The sequence below is a fragment of the Sciurus carolinensis genome, chromosome 1, assembly GCF_902686445.1.
Source record: "Sciurus carolinensis chromosome 1, mSciCar1.2, whole genome shotgun sequence".
Taxonomy (NCBI): domain Eukaryota; kingdom Metazoa; phylum Chordata; class Mammalia; order Rodentia; family Sciuridae; genus Sciurus; species Sciurus carolinensis.
Genome location: NC_062213.1, coordinates 177510576 through 177532218, shown reverse-complemented (window position 1 = coordinate 177532218; position 21643 = coordinate 177510576). Strand labels below are relative to the sequence as shown.

The following is a 21643-nucleotide window of genomic DNA, read 5'->3' as shown; positions in this document are numbered from 1 at the left end:
ATCACCAGCAAGTGACCAATGCAGAAGACAGAGCCTCTAGTGTCCAAGTGGGTCTGTAGTTGGAAGGCAGTTTTGGGTTATTAATCCATATGGCATTCCATTACTGTTACTTTAAGAAAATACATTCAGAGACCGGCGTGGTGGTGGTGTATCTGGCAACACAAAAGGATTTACTTTTGTAACTTTTACTTTGGTTAAAAAGGAATTAATTTTTAAAACTCCATTATAAAGAACTTTTTCAAAGGCACATTTTAGTGGGCAAATTCACAAACCTGCATAATATTTCAGTGAAGCCTATGCCTTCCCTGAGACATCTTATTCCCTTTCTAGTTGTCTTTGTCACTACTGGGCCTACCTTGAAACTATGAAACTATCTGTACTCTTATTTCTCTAAGCCAAAAACAAAAAACAAAAAACAAAAAACAAACAAACAAAAAAAACAACAACGAAAAAGAAAAGAAAGAAAGAAAAAAGAAAAAAGAAGACATTTTAATGAGCAGAAGAACAAATGAAAATTTCAAAGATGGCTAACTTCAGTCCTACAGTTATTTAGAAAGGAAAAGCTGGCTTCAAACACTGTTGTTTGCAGGCATGATTTGCAACTGGCTAGGACCGGGCGATGTTTAAAGATGACTCAGTTGAATTGTCTAGGAAAGAGACAGGGAATGAGAGAGGGAATGGAGACAAGCTAGTGGTCCTTCTAAATAAAAGGTGTCTTAGATCTATTTTTATGACATTGAGGTTGTGAAGGCCCAGAGCTGGTGGAAACTAGAAGGGAGTATTCGGTGTAAGAAATCTTGAGATCCTGACAAACGCACCTTCAAATTATCTGAACGGGAGATTGCTAAAACTCAACTCCCACCTACACCCAACCACCGGCTTCAGGCCAGAATTTGGGAAGAGAAAAAAAATTCCCTCCTAAGCGTTGGGTCCAACTGGGGGCCTAGCTTTTGACCTTCGCCAGGCCCCGGAATCTCCTTTGGGAAGTCCCTGAGGCCCTGTCCCGGGCTCTGCAGGCAGTCGCCGGTGTCCCGGGCCCGGTGCGCTCGGGATCGCCTTTGGGGAGCATCTGCTGCCCACTGCGCACCGCAAGCTCATCAGCTCAGACACCCTCTCCGCTTCATTGGGCCGCCGCCCCGGCCCCTCCCGCTCTGTCTGCCCAACCCGGCCAGCAGCGCCACGCCCACCGGGGGGGTCCCCGCACGGGCCAGGGATGCTCTCCCTCCACCTGGTCGTCCCCGCCCGCGGCTCCCGGGCTCACCGCGGCCGCAAGCCCCGCTTGGCTCCGCTCTCCCGGACGCCGCAGGCCCCTGGCCCGCCGCCCCTCCCGGGCGCCGCCCGCCGGGGCAGCCTCTGCAGCTGGCCGCGCGGCCGGCCCGCGCCCACCGCCGCGCGCTGATTGGCTGTCTGGCCGCCGGCAGCGCTGAGTGGCCGGGCAGATTCGCTGGGTCAGGGCTGCAGAGGCGCCTGGCGCACTGGCGGGAGTGGAGCCGCGGCGCGCTGGCCCCGGACGCCCGCCGCCAATCCTGCCAAGAGAGCGGGTCGGGGCGCCGAGGGGTCCGCGCCGCGCCGGGCGCCGCCGCCCTGGCCACCATGTGCTCCCAGCTCTGGTTCCTGACTGACCGGCGCATCCGCGAGGAATACCCGCAGGTGCAGATCCTGCGCGCCCTCCGGCAGCGCTGCTCCGAGCAGGACGTGCGCTTCCGGGCTGTGTTCATGGACCAGATCGCCGTCACCGTCATCGGCGGCCACCTCGGTGAGCGAGGCGGGACCTGGGAGAGCTGGGAGGCGCGCCGGGGTCTCTGAGGGCCGTCCGGGTGGGCGCGCTTTCCTGGGCCTCCCCCAGCCAAGTCTCTTTCGGGCCCGGCAAACCAGCCGCTCTCCCCGGGCGAGACCCCTCATGTTAGAGAAAACCCCTCATCTTCATAACCTCTTTTAACCACTACCATCTGCCCTGAGGCCAAGATGTGAGAAGGTGATTTAATTTACTTAGGGGACTTTGTTTTGTGAGGAACCCAAATTCATCTGAAGCAACCCTGGTGTCCGAGAAAAATCAAGCTGCAAACCCCAAATTTGCAAATTACGTTTGCATCCCATACCCTGTCAGTTTAGACTGAGATTTAAGAAACCCAAACTAAATTTGCAAAATTGATATTGTGGATGTTTTGAAAACTTTTCCAGCAGTGCATATACATCAGTAATGCCCTACATAAAGTATCATTTCCAAACTGGGAACCTACATATGGAGACAATCTAAAAAAGATTGGAGTCACCTCTGAAGTGTAAAGTGGGAGAGAAGACTTTTGATGCGTTTTCTTTAACTCAGCCTCCTCCCTAAAAGTATTGAATTCTGTTTCCAGAAAAGCCCTGATTTCAGGTACACATCATTCTGACCTTATCAATCATTCACTCCACTGCTGTGTCCCAGAGACTTTTTTAGGTTAGATGTGGTTGTCATCTCTGACCCTGACCTCAAAAGGTTAAGTGTGTTTTCAGATATCCTTAATTATCCTTATTACCAACCTTTTTTGATTTAGGAATCTGTGACTTAGAAACCTCATACCCACGGACTTGCTGATTGTCTCCTTTGCTCCACCAGAAGTGTCCGCCTATTTAAGAGGGTCCAGGACTCCAAGGGGTTGATTTCAGTTCAGGGTGCTTCTTGGGATACTGTTCATATTATTCTAGGGATATGGGGTTAAACAGGCACATAATTTGTTTCTTTTCTTTGGCAAGGAAAGGGATTCCAAATTCTGAACAAGATATTTACAAGTGAGATTTTGAATATGACGAATCTCTAAGTGGAATATATCAGTTGTAGATTTTTCATCCATAAGTTTATCTAACCCTCTATATGTAGCAGACTGTATATCCTGTTGGAGAAATATATTACAAACATTAGGTGTCTTCTTTTTAAAGAGATGTCTTTCCAGTGTGATGTAAAGGGTTTCCCCTCTCTATCCTTGATTTTGCTAAAACTCTCACAATTGGTTAATGTAGAAATAGACTCCTGAACAGGAAGCCTTCAGACCTGGATTCTCATTACAGCTTTGCTATTAACAAGTATCTTGACTTTGTTTTGGGTAAGTCACTTTGTCTTTGAATCTCAAGTTTTTCATTTATGAAACTTAGGGTTGAGATTTGAACAGTTTGAAAAGTCCATGTTTTAGTACCATATTTAAATAAGATAATATGTTATATTTTGCTGATCTGGGTTAAGTACTGAATACAAGTGCGCGCGCACACACACACACACACACACGTAATATCCCTCCCCGTGAGTTTGCTTAATTTTTTATTTTATAGTTTATAAAGATGTCTTTTTTGAGATACAGAAACCAGAATTTCACATCATGTTCATTTTGTAGACCCATCATGAATTCTGTAAAAGAGTAGGAAAATGCTCTCTGTATCTAAAACCCCATTTTAAAGAATCAGTCCTAGTAAAAGAGAAAATTAAATGCTAATGCTGCAGAAAACATTTCAACCCTTTTGTCTAGTGTGTTAAAATTTAATGGAATTCATGTGCGGATGTATTCCAATCAGTTCCCAAACCAGGAGTTACTTATTTTTAACTACTAGAAAATCTACACAGCTATTTGCCTGGTTGATGGAGAAATTGAAGACGAGTATTTTTTTATGAAGTTTTAATTTTTTTTTGGTAATTCAGAAGTGGCTACACACAAATCACAGCACATAAAACAAACCTATTAGATCACTGTTTCTGCTGTTCATAGCTGTCAAAAGATTTATTTGCAGTGAGAATAGATTAATTAAAGCACAAGAAAGTGAGCACTATGAGAGGAGCAACCTTGTTTGCTTCGTTCAGGGCTGTAATAGTGGCTAAAATGATGCTTAGTATGTAGTAGGCACTCAATTTTTGGATGAATAAAGATATGAGTTCTATTTCCCAGTTTCTTCTATAGTCAAACTTATAGGAAACAGCAATTTGCTGAGCCAGTTATTTCCCTGGAAAATATTTCAGAATTCACTAACTTTGAAATACAGAGATACATATTTACAGTGATAGTGATGCGATTTCCCATTTGAGAATTATAGAATATAAGAGCTGGGAAGGACTTGAAGATCATCCATTTTAACTCCTTCATTTTACAAAGAACTTGAGGCTCAAAGAGATGTAGTGACTTCCTCAATGCTATCTACCTAGTTAGCACATCCACAGTTATAACAAAACAACCTAATATCTGGGGCTGGGAGTATAGCTCTGGGTTCCATTCCCAACACTGTAGAACAACTCCACAACCCCCCAAAAACCTGATCTCCTGAATCCCAGCCCATTTATATAGATAAGTATGCTTTAGATACCTGCACTCTGTAGTGTCTTTCTCAGTAGATGTGGAATTGAACTGAATTGAATTAAATTAAAGTGAGACACTGACTTTGCAAGTAGTTTTATAGTTTAGGAAATTAAGATACCACTTTTCAAAGTCTTTGTGCCTTTGCTTCTTTCTTTTCTTCTTTAGATTAGGGTAGGAAGATAATACAGAAGTTGGTTTGGGGAAGGTATGGGTGGGCAGTGCCTTAGCGAATTGCTTAAATTCATTTGTGAGTTTTCTTCTCCAGAGGCTAATGGGAGACCAAATCCAAGAATTTGAATTTCAGTTTGTATGTGGAACTAGGATTCAGACAGGAGATTAAAAGTTTTGAATTTAAAGGTTGCAATTATTTTAAATAATACTACACATATAACAGAAAATGCTATACAAATGCAAGGTTTCATGCTTTTTATACTTAATATAGTAATCTACCTTTCCCAAAAAAGATGGGTGGGAGGTGACTGGGGATAGGGGCATGACCTTTAGGTGACTGAAGCAATCCTACAGAGAACATCCTCCTTTCACTTCTGTCGGGTGTAGCATTGTGAAAATCTACACATCTACATCTCCCATTTCTTTTTTAGAAACCACATTTTTTTCATTCATTCATTCATTTGCCAAATATTAATTATTCTCCACCCTAAGGATAAGGTGATGAATGTGATTAAATGAACATCATCATCATATTATTATTATTAATAATTACCATAGCAATATATCTCTTTCTTTCTATCTATCTATCTATAGTGCTTTGTGCCAGTCATAGGTCTATGTTTTTTACTTACATATTAACTCTTATAGATGCCAAGATAAGTCACTGACACGTAATAGTGGCTGGGAATTTAGAACCAATACTTAGTAAATCTAGTCTGAACACTTTGTGTCTCATTCCTTCTGCTCTGCATTGGCCTACAGTGACTTCAACACACACTCTGATTCCTGGCCTTCCACTAAAAATCCTCTGAGTTGTTCATCTTGTCCCCTCCATATGGTGAATTATTATTCATCCCTTAAATCTGGCACAAGTCACTCATCTCTATAGTCTTTCTTGAGCCTCCCTACCATGTCCGCAAGTAGTCACTCACTTCCATGTGCTGCCAAGTAACATTTCCATACCTTGAAAAGTAACTCGCACCATTTTCATTGTAATTTTTCTGTGTACAAGGTTTATTTCCCTTCTCCCCATGAATAACTGGGGACTCCTCAAAGGTACTCTCTATAACTGGTACATAGTAGGCCTGCAGTTGCTATTTGTCGGATGACTGAGTGAAGTACCTTAAAGGCTAATTTTGTATCTGAGACATTTATTATAATTTGCTTCTGTGTTTGAGAGATCACAATTGAATGTGTAAATGTTTTTGTGATGAACCATCATATAAGGACAGATTTCACTAGTGACATTAAGCTTTTTGACCATCCACAGGTCTGAATCATTAACTGGCTCAAGAAACCAATCACTAACTCAGGGACAGAAACCAAAACACATAAAATGAGTCTGACTTGGGAAATGAGGTTGTGTTACAGTTTGTCTCTTAGAAGCAGAATGATTCAGCATTCCTTCTCTTACTTTCAGAGCTAAAACCTTGGTAGCCACATGGCAATTTCAATTTCTTCCTTTTTTGGAGGGGTGGGGATTCCAACCTGGGGCTTTTCCTATGCTAGGTTAGTGCTCTACCATTGAGCTATACTTCCAGCCCCATAAGGTAATTTCTAAGTCAGGTTCTTTAAATTAAGGTGTTCTGGGATCCTTGTAGTAATCAGGTAACATTTAAAAGACTCGAGGGAGGGGAATGTTAAGTAAATTTGTAAGAGGCAGTAGCTTTCCTCAGCCTGCCAAAGACAACCAAAGGCCCCACGGAAAGGATGGACATCCATTGTCCCATCACCATGCAAGAAGACACTAACAGGAAAGGGTGCCAGGCTGACTTTTGTGCAGAGAACTTGATCTTTAGCTTCCATTTCTGCTAAAGGCCTGTGCCTGACACCTTGTAATCTCAGGGACACACTGGACAGCACTAGTGGAAAGAAAAGTCAGAAAATGGGTAAAAGCATTTATTGTATAATACTTCTAAACTGATGTGAGTGCTGCATGGATATGCTTTGCCCCATGGCTGACCCCAAGGACTAAGAATGGGTTGACTGTTTAGTTTATATTTTTAACAGTAGTTTTCAGAGCCACCTCATGAACTGCTGGGAAAAGTTCTAGAACCAGCAAATTGGGATCCTTCATAGATACCAAAGCCCTACTCAGATTTCTAAACCACCTGTTGCTGCTACCAGAACACTTTGACCAAATTTGTTAGGTTTGCCTGGTGGAGGGGAGTCCAGCTGTCACTGAGAGATGTCTGAGTCATCCTCACCCATCCACAGTTCCTTTTCCTCGCCTTACTTGCAGGGAGCCCACTGATACACAGTGCCAGTCCTCCCAACTCCAGCCACTTCCCTGGCCACCTTGCCCACTGCCTGAGAGAATACACCTTACTAGGGGTTTCTGTTGTTGTAGTACAAACCTACAACACAATCTGAAAATCTTGTTCTATTTCTATTTGATCTTCCGCTATTAAAATGTTACTCAAGTCTATGAGAAAGTGATAAATTTAAGTTACTTTGTGTTAAGGAACAAACAGGAATAATGATTTTTTACGCCTGTAACTCTATTATTAATATGTTAGCTTATGTCTTAATCTTCACAATAATCCTATTCATTCCTTCCATTCTACAAATGTTTACTGAGCATCCATTCTGCGGGGCACTGAGGTAGGTAGCAGAGGGGTAATGGAGAGTAAGAACAGATGTGGTCTTCACCTTTGCTGTTAGGATTTCATTCATTCATTTGTTTATTCGGTCAACGAATATGTGTTGACTGCCCACGATTCCCAAGATACTGTTCTAGGTACCAGAGTAAAACAGCCAGAGACCTCTGCCTCTCAAGGAGATTGCATTCTAGATGGGTGAGATAGAATATAAATAAGGTAAGTAAAATAATAGTATATTGGTGAAAAACAGCAGGAAGAGGGACAGAATGTTTCTGGAGGTGGAGGAGGGTTTGCCGTTCCAAGGTGGCTAGAGTTGTCCTCACCCAGAGGGGATATCCCTGTAAAGACCTGAAGGAGGTGAGGAAGCAGGCCATTTAGACATGTGATAGCAGAGGAGGCCAGGTAAGCAGGAAAGTGAGGAGGCCAGTGTGGCCGAGCAGGGTGTGCAAAGGGGCGAATGCCAGGCAGAGGTCAGAGGCTGGTGGGAGGCGAGCAGAGAGGTAGGACCCTGTGGGCACTGAAGGCATGTAGTGTGGATGAGCCTGGGATCCACTGGAGTATTTGGAGCAGAGGAGTGACTTAGGCTCTTGGGGTCATTCTGGCAACAGTTGAGAACAGATGGGTGGGAGCAAAGGCAGAAGCAAGGAGATCACATAGGATGTTATTGCTACAATTCAGGTGAGAGGTGATTGTTGGACTAGAAAAATTTCAGGGGAGGAGGTGAAGAGTGACTAGGTTTGGGGCATACTTGGAAGACAAAGTGGTCAGGATTTGCCCGTCGGATCAGATGTTGGTTGTACAAGAAGGAGCAGTCAAGGAAGACTCCAGAGTTTTTGGAACTGATTGGGTAGAAGAATAAAATTTGCTATTTACTCTTTTGGGAAGAAAGAGAGGGGTGGTTTTGGGCAAGTGATATGTTCAGAACTTAGTCTGAGATGTCCATTAAATGTCCCAGTGGAAATGTCAAGTAGGCAGTTTTATGGTAGAGATTGGGATTCAGGAAAAGGCTTGGCTTGGATATATGAAAGTAAGTGCATCTTTATAAGGTGTGTCCATAGATGGAAAAGAGAGGGGTCCAGGGTGGAGCTCTGGAGCATTCTGTGTTGTCAGGGAGAAGAGGCTGAATAAAAGAAGTGAAGAAACCCAAGTGTGTGGGGTGTCCTGGAAGCCAAGTGGAGAAAGTAGCTCCAGAAGGAAGATATGCTCAAACCGTGTCAGATGTTGCTGGCAGGTCAAGTAAAATGAGGAATGAGAATTGATTTTGCAATATGGTACTAGCAACTCTAATAAGGGCAGTTTTAGTGAAGTGATGGAAATGACGTGCTTTGAAGACTGGTATCTTGGGTGGTTGATATGAGAAGGAATGAAGAACTGGATGAGACTTGCCTTCATGATTGCAAAAAAAGGATATGTCAGTGAGGTGGTGGTGATGGTGGTAGGGGCAGCAGCAGCAGTGGAGGAAGGAGGCAAGGGGTTTGGCAAAGCTCTGGGACCCTTCTGTTTACAGAAACAAAACTGAGGCCCAGAGAGACTTTTGTGTCTTGCCAAGCTACGTGACTACAAAGAATGAAATCAGAACTCTGACGTAAAGGCCAAGACGCTAGCCATTTTGCCATGATTGCCTTTCATCTTATGTCACCTTGAGCTCTTGCAATGCCTGTCCAAGATTTTACTCTTACCTTGAGATATCCCTGAGTGCAGTGCTTGTAAGATGCCACGCCTTTGCCATTGATCTGTTTCTGAAAGATAGACATTATACGTTTATTAGTTTCACACATTTCTTTAGAGCCCAGAAACACTGAGTCACATCTTCTTTCTGAAACTTTCCTTGAATGTTTCCCCAAGACAGAGGTACTCACCCTGAGTGCTCCCCTCTCCTTTGCTGAGATATAAGACTATATAGGCCCATTGCAGCACTTAGCATACTGACTCCTCTCCCCCCACACCCCCGCCAGACAAGACTGACAACTCTTTTTTTTTTTTTTTTTTTTTTTGGTGCTGGGGATTGAACCCAGGGATGCTTTACCACTGAGCTATATCCAAGACCATTTTATTTTTTTATTTTGAGACAGGATCTTGCTAAGTTGCTGAACATCTTGCTAAATTACTGATGCTGACCTCAAATTTGTGATCCTCCTGCCTTAGCCTTCCAAGTTGCTGGGATTACAGTCATGCACCACCATACCTGACCCAACAACTCTTCCAATACCTAGGTGCTCTGTCCAGGGTATTAAAGGCATTAATAACAGTTGTGTGTTGTCTTTCTTCTTGAAATCCAGGGATATTGTTTCACTCACACCCCTCAACCCCTATGTCCTTAAGATGGTACCTATTCCTTAGCTGTCAGTTGCCTACCTGTGTCCCTTTGGCCTTTACCATTTGACTGCACTGGGCCCCACTTACAGCCACTAACTTCTGCACCTCTCTCTGATCGTTTTTGTGGGTCACAGGAGCCCACTCTGCCCACCCATGCATGGTTAGCCAAAGGGTTAGGGAATTAAAGCCGTGCCCTCAGAGCAGGTTTCAACCAAAGGCTGAGTTGGTGTACAAAATTCTAAATGCCTGCCCCATGGCTCCCAAGGTGGGATAACTGAGGTGTGTGTACTAATCCTCAGCAGGACTTGACCCAGTAGGTGGTGACTCACTAGATAACACAGCCTTAGTTCACCACATTCTCTCCTTTCCCCCTACCAGTGTTTCCTCAAATTATCACCCAAATAGGCTACCTGCACTTAAATCATGGTCTCAGGGTGTGCTTCTGGGGAAAACCCAAACGAGCTCTAGGACTGGCCCAAAGTAAGCCCTAAAAAATATTTGCTGAATGAATACATAGCACAATAAATTTGTTGAGTGAGTGAATGAATGACAAGTCGTGTCTCTATCTTTCTCCATAAGGAGACTAAGCTCCTGGTCAGCAGAGACCACCTGGTTCATCTTTGTATTCCTGCTTAATAGTGTGTTTGACTCACACCAACAGTTCCATAAAGGGTGAGTTGAATTAAATGACCTCATAATAGCCCTTGGTGGAAAGTGAAAGTGGCCACATAATGAACTGTGGGTTTTAGCAAGGTGGAGGTAAGATTTCTTTGGGCATCTGCACCAAGAACTTTAAAAGCAAAGGAGCAGTGGTGACAGCATGTACCCAGGAATTAAAAATAACTTTCTTTTGAGAAATGCAGGGGATGGAGCAGGAAAAAATAAGGGGAAAGCTGGAGAGTGACAGTAGCCGGGTCATGTTTGGATGACACAGCTTCCTCATGACAAGCAAGAAAATGCAAAGCGCTACATGGGCTATTGGTGCTGTTGATTCCTTTCTGACACCTTTCAGAGCTGCCAGCCACTGTTAACACAATTCTGTTAAAAAACGATGGTCCTAAGAGGTACCGTGAGTGACGGCCTTATTTGCTCTGCTGTGCAGTGTCCTGAGGCCTCCTTATTTCTGCTGTTTGTTTTATACGTGAAGAGTTTTTTTGTAGCATGCTGGAACATGCTAGTGTTGAAGCTTTCTTTGTGCTGCCAAGGATGTTGGGTGTGCACACATAAGTGAGTGATGCATGTGCACAGGCTGGGAGGGTGGTGACCCATTATGCATTGGTTCTATGTAAAGGCCAAGACATTTACAGTCAAATTTGTTCCAATGATCCATATTAAAAGATGCCTTTAAATGAGATCATGTATGTTAATCTTCTTGGCAAAGCACCTACAACACAACAGATGCTTAATAAAAATGCTAGGTGAATTCAAATTCAAATTATAGCACCTTTTATTACCCATGCTTCTACTCCCTCTATGGGTATGAATGACTGAGAATGGCTTTTAAATTTTAGGGCACTACTTTCGAAAACTGATTTGTATTTCACAGTAACACTATTTCTCTTCATTATGAAGTGCATTTTTTTTTTTTTTACTATTACACATACAAATGCAAAAGTCTAGTTTGTAGAATTTAATTTATCTCAATATATAGATTATAAGAAACAGACTCAGTTTTTTGGGAACGTTATCCTAGTTTTCGGTCTTGTTTTTAATACATTAAAATATTTCCAAGTGTAAGTGGAGTTTAAAAAGAAATCAGGACACAATTACCCATGAAAGAAGATTATTTTAGAAGTAAGCTGGAGAAAATGTTTTGGTTTCAAAAGATTGATTTAGATTAGTTTGACTGTTGGTCATTGTACTCACTAGTTTGGGGTCTGATTTATTTTTTAAATTTAACATTATCATTATTGTTATTGTTATTATTATTATTATTTACTACAGTCTTTTAAAAATCTGTTTAGGACCAAGTGGTCTTTTCAGTTTAGTTAAGGTTTTATTTTAAGTAGTTTGAGGTTAAGTATGGTAAACTGCAAGCCCAGTCTGGAAATCTGGGGGACCTCATGTACCCCAGAAACAGTGCATCTCCTTTCCCAACTCCCCAAGTTAAAGTGATGCTCAATCCTGGGACATCCCTTGTTTGAGGGCAAGAACTGCTCTCTGTTGTGGGCTTTCCATCCATGCACTGCAGCCAACCAGGGCCCTGTCTTCCTCATGTCCTGAGTCAACTCCTCATTCCTTTGTCTTGAAGCCTATAGATTGCAGTGGGAATGTTAAAGATTCTGGGACAGTTGACAGATTAAGGAAGCTTTATTCTGCATTAAGCTTATTTGGTCCTTTTCCTAAGAAGAGATGTTAATGAGGAGAGAGAGCAGAGATTACTTAAGTGGTTAAAGGTCTTGGAATTCAGGCAGGTTTACCAGGGGACAGCCTTAAATCCAGATTGTTTTTTCTTGGCCATGGTGTTGCAGTTACTATTCCCACTGAAGCCGTTGTGAGCAGCAACCTCTTGTCCACCAGAAGTAACATTCTAGAAATGTGATGGATAAGGCAAGGGGAATGATTAAAGGTCAACAAAGTTGCCAAGAGCAAGAATGTCAGAACCGTGCCAATGGATGAAGATGCACAGTCATCCCTTTGTATCAATCGGGGGTTGTTCCAGGACTCCCCCGACCCCATACCAAAATCCGAGGATGCTCAAGTCCCTTATGTAAAATTATGTAATATTTACATATAACTTATGCATAGCCTCCTGTATACATGGAATCATCTCCAGATTACTAAGGGTACCCAATGCAATAAAAATGCAATATAAACAGTTGTGGGGGTTTTGGCCTTGCTTGGCAAGTACTCCACCACTGAGCTACTCACCCAGCCCTATAACTATTTATTATACTGTATTGTTTAGGAAATAATGACAAGAAATACATCTGTGCATGTTCAGTAGAGGAGCGTATTAATTTTTTTGAGTACTTTCTATCCACAGTTGGTTGGATCCGCACTTGTGGAACCATGGATGTGGAGGGCCCGCGTGATTAGTTTTGCAGATGCACCCTAACGCCCTCTGCACAAACAGGGCTGGACAGCAGCACAGAGTCAGACACCAGACGGGTCTAACTGCTTGGTAGAGCCTTTTTTGGCTCCACTTTAACCCATTCCATTCTTCATTTATTAAAGGCTTCAGTTGGAATGAGCCAGGCCCAAAGATATACCTTTGGAGAAGAGAGATGAAGTCCTGGTAAGACTTCCTAGGTATATGTGAATCTGCTTGTTGAGGCTGAGCTGTCTCTGTGCACTTGTGGTTGGTACTTCCAGAAATGGATTAAATTATTTTCTTCCCACTTAGAAGTTTTGTTTGTCTGTGGCTTCGTGTTGGGATTTGAAAGCTAGATATTTTTGTTGCTTCCCGCTTCTATAGGTCACTTTTCTGTTGCAAAGCCATTTTTCTCATTAGGTGGTAAAAATCTCCATAAATTGTCCTACCTTGCTTAGTGGAGTGCCTTGCATATGTATAGCATTTTATGGTTTTCAAAGCATTTTTGCATATATGATCTCACTGTGTAATGCTGTCCTGGGTGTTTTGTATATACTTACGTTTTCATCAACTCAGATACTTCTCTTTCTTCTACCAATTCTGAGGATAACACACAGGGTAATTCCCTCCTTCCTTTCATATTATTTTCCCCAAGGGCTATAAGTGGCAAAGGAATTTTTCAAAGTACGGTAAAAGCATACCATATGAATGATACTGTTTTCTGATGGCAAAGTGAAGATAACCTGGAGACTCTTTATCCCTGTGAATTATGTTCCACTTTCTTGGGTTCACACTATCAGCAGGAATACTGAAAACAATTTAGCTTAGTAATTGCACCTGTGCACCCTGCCTTTTTAAATTGGTGAAACATCTCCTACAAGTGTGTTAGATCAATATAGTTGTTCTGTGGTTTTTTTTTTTTTTTTTTTTTTTTAACTTTTTGCTTTTGCGCTTAGAGCTTATTTCTTTTCTTCTTTCTCAACTTAGAGCTTTGGTGTTGTTATTATTCATCCCTGATGGAGAAATTGTGCCTACCATGCACCAGGCATGGTTCTAGGGGCTGGATTCAGCAGAGAATACCCAGACAAAATAATGCTTTTATGGCTAGCTCTATGTCTTGGAGTCATCAAAGATAAGCCATGTAATTCTTCTGCATAGAAGTCCTTCAATAACTTGAAGACTGCTCAGTTTCTTCTGAGTCTTCACGTCAAGCTAATACTCCCAATTAACCCAGTGTAATACAGCTTCAGGTCTTTGCACTGTATGTATTGTTATATCTTTCAATTAATATTATTTAATATTGAATATTGAGTTTGATATCTGTTAAATATTGAATTGATTTTTAGTAGACTTTAAAAATTTTTTTACAAAGGTAATATGTACTTGGAGAATTCTGGAAAATACAAATAAATATAAAACATAAAAAAGAAATTATCTGTGGTCCCATTGTCTACTGTGAAAATGTTGGTATATTTCCTCCTAGCCTTTTTCAATTTGTATCTGTTTATATAATTGAGATCACAATGCAATATTTAGAAATCTGTATCCTGTTTTCCACTTAACATTGATATTTACACATTTGATAAATAACAGTATATTCATAAAAATAATCCAAATGGTTGCAGAATGTTCCAGCCATATAGATTTATTAAGATTAAGTCATAAAGGAGTATGCAGATTCCTGAAAGGGGCTGCATTGTTGCCTTTTCATCAAGTCCTCAGCCTCCTAAACTACTACAATTTAAGTACTACACTTTAAGTATGGAAGGAAAATGCTAGAATACATATCTCCTGTGGATTCCTCTTTACTTGGGTATGATTGATATGCTACTCTTCCCCCTTTCTTTTCATTGCTTGGTGTTTCCTCATTATCACGTGCTCCCATTTGTTTGGAGATTAGGGTTGACTATAGATCTTCTGGTTAACACACACCAGGATATCCTGGTGGCCATTTTTGAGGCTCTGTTCCCGCCAGGTTCAACCTTGAGGAGTCTGTTGGAAGCAGTTCTTTGGGTGAACTAAATCACAGCAGCACAGGGCTCACTGTGGTCCTTGGATTGCAGGCCTCCAGCTGAACCAGAAGGCCCTTACCACCTTCCCGGATGTGGTAGTTGTACGGGTATCCACACCCTCCGTGCAGTCAGACAGCGACATCACTGTCCTGCGGCACCTGGAGAAGCTGGGCTGCCGCTTGGTCAATCGCCCACAGAGCATCTTAAACTGCATCAACAAATTCTGGACGTTCCAAGAGCTGGCTGGACATGGGGTCCCCATGCCAGACACTTTCTCCTATGGTGAGTCTCCTTGAAATACAGTTGGAACTAATCTTTCCAAACCATCTATCTCTCTGTATTTTCTCTCCCCAGAAACTTTCCAGTATCTCTTGCCTTTCAATGTGAGTCTGTTGATTTTAGGTGATTCAATATCTTGAGTCTTTATCTTGGCCATTCCCTGTGTCTGAAATGTCTTTGCTTCTTTCTGTGTGTAAGTCATTTACCAAATATGTCTCTGTTGACACTCATACCAGCTACAATATCAGACACTAGGCCATTGCTGTAAAATCCCTGCCTGAGGTATTCCCAGTTCATCAGAGGCAGAAGACAGCAGGTGGACAGGCAACTTCAGTCCAGTCCAGTCAGTGTTGTGGTAAGACTTAGTGCTCCTGGTAGTTCAATGCAGTTCAGAAGACTTTGGAGAATGCCCCCTAGGAGAGATAACATCCACTTAAGTTGAAGTTATCCTGCTGAAAGAAGGGGCATGGGAGAGTAATCTAAGCAGAGAAAAGAACATAGGAAGACCTTGTGGTAAGAGAGAACCTGACCTATTGGTGGTATTGAGAGTAGTGTGTAGAATGTTGAGCTATAGGATTGGAAAGATCAGAAGGCGCCCTAACAGCACATAAATAAGATAGGCTTAATCCAAGTCTAATAGGAGGTTATCAGAGGACTTTAATCAGGGAGGTGGCCTGATCAGAGTGACAGGGCAGAAGATCACTTTAGCTACTCTATGGAGTAGGAAGTAGATGGGGCCACATAGAGATAGATAAGAATTTGAAGGGTTTTTTTAATAATCCATGTGACAATGATGGTCTACACTAATAGTAAGAATGAAAGTAAGTGAACAGATTTAGGAATTATGACAGAGATAGAAATAGCAGGACATCATGATTGATTGGATATGGGCAGTAAGGAGAGGACTCAGGCTTCTGGTCTGACCTACCAGATGTGGACATAGACATTCACTGAGACTAGGAACAGGAAGGAAGAAGCAAAATAGTGGGTAAGCAGTAAGTGGTTGTGAAGGAAAGAGGAGCTCAGTTTGAGCAAGTTCTATTTGAGGTGTCTGTGGTATAGGCAAATAAAAACATTCAGTAGGCAGGGGATAAATGGATCTGGAAGAATCGCAGACTAGGAAAAGGGGTTTGAAACCTTTACTATGTCAAGTGAAGTCATAGGAAGGGATGAGAAGACTGAGAATCTATAGAATGAAAAGAGTGGAGGGCTAAACTCTATCGTAGGGATTGAACTGTCACATGTTCTATTTTGTATACTTTACCATATCAGAAAAGCAATATTAAAAAAAGAGGGACCCTTGTAGAAAGGAGGTCAAGGAAACCTGTAAAAGAAACTAAGTAGGAGAACTTGAGAGGTGAGAAGAGAAAGAAGGAAGGTCATGGAAACCAATGGAAAGAGTATTCCAAGAGGGATGAAATAATCCAAAGTGTTGTGTGATTCCTCCAGGACAAGGAATGTAAGCACAAAGATATGTGTGTTGAATTTAGCAACAGGAAATTTAGTGAATATGGCTTCAGTTGAGTGACAGGGAAAAAAGCCAAATTGTCAGGAGTGAGGAACTGAAGAAGTGAGGAAATGGAAACAGTGGGCTTCTATAACTCTTTCAAGTAGCTTGATGGTAGAGGTACAGAGTTGTAGTTAAGGGGAGATGCAGGACCAAGGAACAGGAATTTTATTTGTTTAAGGTGGGAGAGAGCTGAGCTTGTTCAATATGTTGATGAATTAGAGCTAGGAGGTTTAAGATAAAACAGAAAGGGAACACTTTAATGGTGCAAGATCCCTGAGGAGGTGACAGGGGAAGAGGTCCACAGGACAAGGGCAGGGATGGCTGTAGATTAGGAGGATCCCTCTCTCACCACATTGTTAGGGAAAGAAAAGAGGATGACTAGAAAGAAATCGAGTTTATCAGGAAGTTAGGAAGTTGGGAGTTCCCATCTTATAAAATGTCTTTATGAAGGTACCCTGATTACCTACACTGCTTCCTCATTTTTTCTTTTCATATTTATTTATTTATTGATGGATATTGAGGATGGAACCCAGGGGCACTCTACCACTGAACTACACCCCCAGCTCTTGTTATTTTTTAATTTAAGACAGGGTCTCACTAAGTTGCCAAGGCTGTCCTTGAACTTGCAATCCTCCTGCCTCAGCCTCTTGAGTAGCTGGTCTTACAGGTGTGCAGCACCACACCTGGCTTATTTATTTTTTTTCTTTTAATCATTAGCTCTTTTTTGAACCAGGTAGGTCTTGTAAGTTCTCCAAAGTATTTGACTTTGCAGAAATTGAAAAACTATGCTACTGCCTGTGGGAAGCAAGAAAATTGACTCTCCAAACATGCCCATGACCTAAATCCCAGACCCTATGAGTATGTTAGGTTCCATGGCAAGAAGGAATCAAGGCTGCAGATAAAGAGTGCTAGTCAGATGACCTGAAGATAGGGAGATATTCCTAAAATATCCAGGTGGGCCCAATGTAATAAGTGTTCTTAAAATTAGAAGAGGGAGGGCTGGGGACATAGCTCAGTGGGAGAACCTTGCCTAGCAAGTGTGAGGCGCTGGGTTTGGTTCCCAGCACCACAAACAAACAAAGAAAATAGAGTCAGAGGGAGATGTGCCTATAGCAGGAGGACAGAGGGTATTATGTGAGAGAGACTCAGCCATTGCTGGCTTTGAAGATGGAAGAGGGCCATGAGCCAAGGAATGTGTGCCACCTCTAGAAACTGAAAATGTAAGGAAACAGATCCTCCCCTAGGAGTGTGTCCAGCTGACCTTTTGATTTTAGCCCAGGGAGATCCATTTTGCACTTCTGACTCAGAATCTGTAAGAGTAGATTTGTGTTGAAATTGCTAAATGTTAGTAATTGGTTATAGCAGCAATAGAAAACAAATATGCCCATTAATGTACCTATAAAACACATCCATCCAGCAGAGAACTAGGAAGTAAACCAAAAGGACTTCTGAGTAACCCCCATATGAGTCACAAATCCCAACAAACATCAAACTTATTTCACTTAATAGATGATTTTCCCTATGCAGGAAAACTCATCTCACAAGTTGTTTTTTCTAAGCTCTTGGAGAAGCAGAAAGAGAGGTTCCTGCCTTTCGTGGACAGTAGTGAGAGGTATTCATTGACATCCATACATATGGAAGGTGCCAGCCATCAAAAACCACGTCCAACAACAAGAATATGCACTAGTTGGATGCCATTAAATAGAGGGCAAGTGTCATCCCTGAGGGCATTATGGTACAATTGTTGATGTTCATGACATTGGTCCTAAGTTATCAAGAAAAGGTTATGCTCAATACAGTATGTGTAGGAAGTCAAGAAAGTTTGTAAGATACTTTAGAAAGATTTTCATGCACATCATTGTTCATATTTTTAAATTAAGTAAGGCTTTTTTTTTTTTTTTTTTTTTTTTTGCAGTACTGGGGATCAAACTCAGGGCCTTGTGATTGTGAGGCAAGCACTCTACCAGCTGAGCTATCTCCCCAGCCCTAAGTAAGGCTTTAAGAGGTGTAGCAGAGCCAGTTCAGGCTTTAGAATCATGCCTTAACTTTGGGTGACAAATCTTTAGGCTAAGTGTCTTTGGGAATTGGTTTTCTATTGCTGCATAACAAACTACTAAAATCTTAGTGACTAAACAAAACACTCATTGATTATCTCTGTTTCTGTAGGCCAGAAGTCTAGCCACAGCACAGCGGGGTTCTCTGCTCAGGGTCTCACCAGGCTGAAATCAAGGTGTCAGCTGGGTCTATGGTCTCATCGGAGGCTCAGGAGTTTTCTTTCAAACTGCCTGCCTGTTGACATTCAGTTCTTTGCCATTGTAGGTCCAGGTCTCCACTTTCTTACTAGCTGACAACTGGAGACCATTCTCAGGCCCTAGAAGATACCCACTGTTCTCTGCCACATGTCCTTCTCCACAGCATAAGTTTGCTCCTTCAAAGCCAGCCGAAGAGTCTCTGATTCACATTCTTAAAAAAGGCTTACCTGATGAGATCAGGCCCACAAAGGATCATCTCCCTTTTGATGAACTCAAAATCAACAGATTTTTTTTTAATAACCCATCATATTCACTGGTCTTTCCCATGTTCAAGGAGTGTTCACTGGGGGTGGGAATCTTGGGGGCCATCCTGGAATTCCGCCTACCACAACCATTGTGAAGAGAAAGCTATCTACTGTTTGTAGAGCATTATATGAACCGAAGCCACAGGCAGACTTCACCACATAGGTACATAGTAAATCTTGGTTTCCTTACCTCTCTGCTCCCACCTTTTACGCTGCAGATGCATAATGCATGTCTGTTGGATTCAATGGGTTCAAATCAACTTACTCAGAGACAGGAGGCCTCCTGCGGAGGGCTGGGCTGACCACTCCCTGACCATCAGCTTTACCTTCACTGACTCTCACCTTTTCTTGGCAGGTGGACATGAAGACTTTTCAAAAATGATTGATGAAGCTGAGCCCCTGGGCTACCCAGTCGTGGTGAAGAGCACACGAGGCCACCAGGGTCAGTGCTTCCCCTCCTGGGCTTCCGGGGTGATCCGTCTGCGAGGGTGGCAGGTGCACCTGCACAAGTGGAAGCACTGCTTGAGGAGCTTGCAGGGTGATTCCCCTGGTGCCCTCCACTTGGTCCTCTCTGTCCTTGCTTCTGTCAGACCCTTGTCTTCTCTCCTTGGGCTATTGCAGCAGACACCTGTCTTTACTGATGGATTTCTGTGCCCCACTGCCAGTGCATCCTCCGTTTTTTTCTTGGAGTGATTTCTCTGAAACATAGATCTATTCTTGTCACTCTTCCACCGAACAGCCTCCACCCCAGCCCCTGTGTTGCCTGTTAGACTGAAGTCCATATTCCTTATCATGTCACTCTCGCCCTGTGTAGACAGCCTCAACCTTCCTTGCAGCCCTCTCTGGTCATGTGGACCCTCCATAGTTCATTCCCAGCTACCTCTCTTTCACCTACTAGACCATGCTTTTTCCTGTCTATAATCCTCTGCCCTCTTTACTTTGCTGGGAGTACCATCTTTCTCTGCCCACCTGGTCAACTTTAGCTCATCCTTTAAGGCCAGCTCCCAATACCATCTTTTCTATCCTCACCCCTGGTCTCCCTTCCTCTCTTCCAGACAAAATTAATTGCTCTAGCCTTTTTGTTTCCATGTCACTTTCTACATCCTCTGTCATAGTCCTACCCTTGATGACGGTTCGTTTTAGGTGTAGGTGTGTTTCCTTCATTAGACTGTGAGCAGCTCAAGGGCAGGGACTAGGTCCTGAGCTGCTACACTGTCTCTGTAAGGCCCACGAGAGTGCTTGGTGTATACCAGGGACTCAGCAGGAGAGAGCAGTCCTCCTGCAGTTGCGAGCCGGTAACTCACTGTGAGGCCTGCATGGCATAGCATGCTTAGGCTCAGCGTATCTGGAGAAGGGGAGATAGCCCTAAACAGATATGCAATGACAGTGACTGTGATGTAGGGTCTGTGACACAGAAATAAACCAGACGTAATCACTGCTCTCAAGGAGCCCCAGTGAGAAGACTGTAGAGGGGATTCTATTGCAGGGTTTTGACCTCTATAGCAGACAGGCCCAGGGGCCCCGTGATCCTGAAGGAGGGAGGGGCCCACTCTGCCACGAAAAGAGATTTAAGTTACCATATAGAATTTGAACTGGAAGTGATGAGTGAGCAACACACAGAAGCAAGTGTGAACAAAATCGTCTCTTGCCTGTTGAGCAAGAGAAATGAGCAAAGGAGAGCTTTGATACTATTGACATAAGCTGCTGTGCTAAAATCCAATCAATCTCATGGCTATTTTTTTAAATTATAAAATGTACATAAAATTCAACTAATATTTATCAAGTGCCTATAGAGTGTCATGTACTATTTATTCTAGACTCTGAGGATACAGATAAGAACAAAACAAAAATTCTTATCCTCAAGGAGCTTACATTGTAGAAAGGTATGATAGTCAATAAACAGAAATTAAACATAATACATAATATTTTTTAAAGTTTTAAAAATTAAGATATAAGCTACATAAAAAATTTGCTTCAGTAGGTTATAAAATTCAGTGGATTTTAGTATATTCACTGTCTTACAAAAATAGCCACTATCTAGAAAGAAATGAGAAAAAATATACTATATACTACAGTTCTATGAAGATCTGGATCAGGTAAAATAACCTACGATGCTAACCAGTAGAACAATGGTTATGTTGAGTGGGAATGGGAGGATTTTCTGGGATGGGTTATGAGGGAACTTTCTAGAGTGATGGAAATGTCAGCGTTTTGTTAGGGGCATACACGTCACAAATTTAAGTACTTGTCTTTATTCACTGCTGTATTCCTTAATGAAAAATAATCCAAGGAAAAAAATTAAAATATTATGAGGATCCAAAAAAAAATAACCACTATCTAATTTCAAAACATTTCTATCTCCCCCTAAAGAAACCATGTACCTATTATATCAGAATGGGACTCTACTGTCATGTGTAACTAAAAAGAGCCAATAAAAATTACAAAAAAGAAGTTAGTCCTAATTGTCCTGGCAACCATTATTTTATTTTCTGTCTCCATGGATTTGCCTATTTTGGACATTTTTAAATAAAGGGATTCAGACAATAGATGGACTTTGGTGTCTGGTTCTTAGCATGTTTTCAGAGTTTATACATGTCGTGGAGCACTGCTCTACCCCTTTTGAAGAGTCAATAATACTCCATTGTATAGATACACCACATTTTGTTTACCTATCCATTGGTTGGTGGACATTTGGGTTATTTATTTCCACTTTGTGACTATTAAGAATAATGCCACTATGAACATTTGTGTGCAGGTTTTCATATGATCATACATTTTCATTTCTCTTGGGTATATATCTGGAAATGGAATTGCCAAGTGCTGTGGCAATTCTCTGTTTAAC

At 42.2% G+C, this 21643-nt stretch overlaps 1 protein-coding gene across 1 annotated transcript in view; it reads left to right on the top strand.

Moving 5' to 3' along the window:
* Nucleotides 1-1495: 1495 nt before the first annotated feature.
* Nucleotides 1496-21643, top strand: part of Rimkla (ribosomal modification protein rimK like family member A) — a 31740-nt gene continuing 11592 nt past the window's right edge. Inside the window, exons 1-3 of the mRNA XM_047532087.1 lie at nucleotides 1496-1756; nucleotides 14507-14737; nucleotides 19157-19243. Of these exons, the coding sequence (XP_047388043.1) occupies nucleotides 1594-1756; nucleotides 14507-14737; nucleotides 19157-19243 (481 nt within the window). The 5' untranslated portion in view covers nucleotides 1496-1593. The remainder of the gene's footprint in view (nucleotides 1757-14506; nucleotides 14738-19156; nucleotides 19244-21643) is intronic.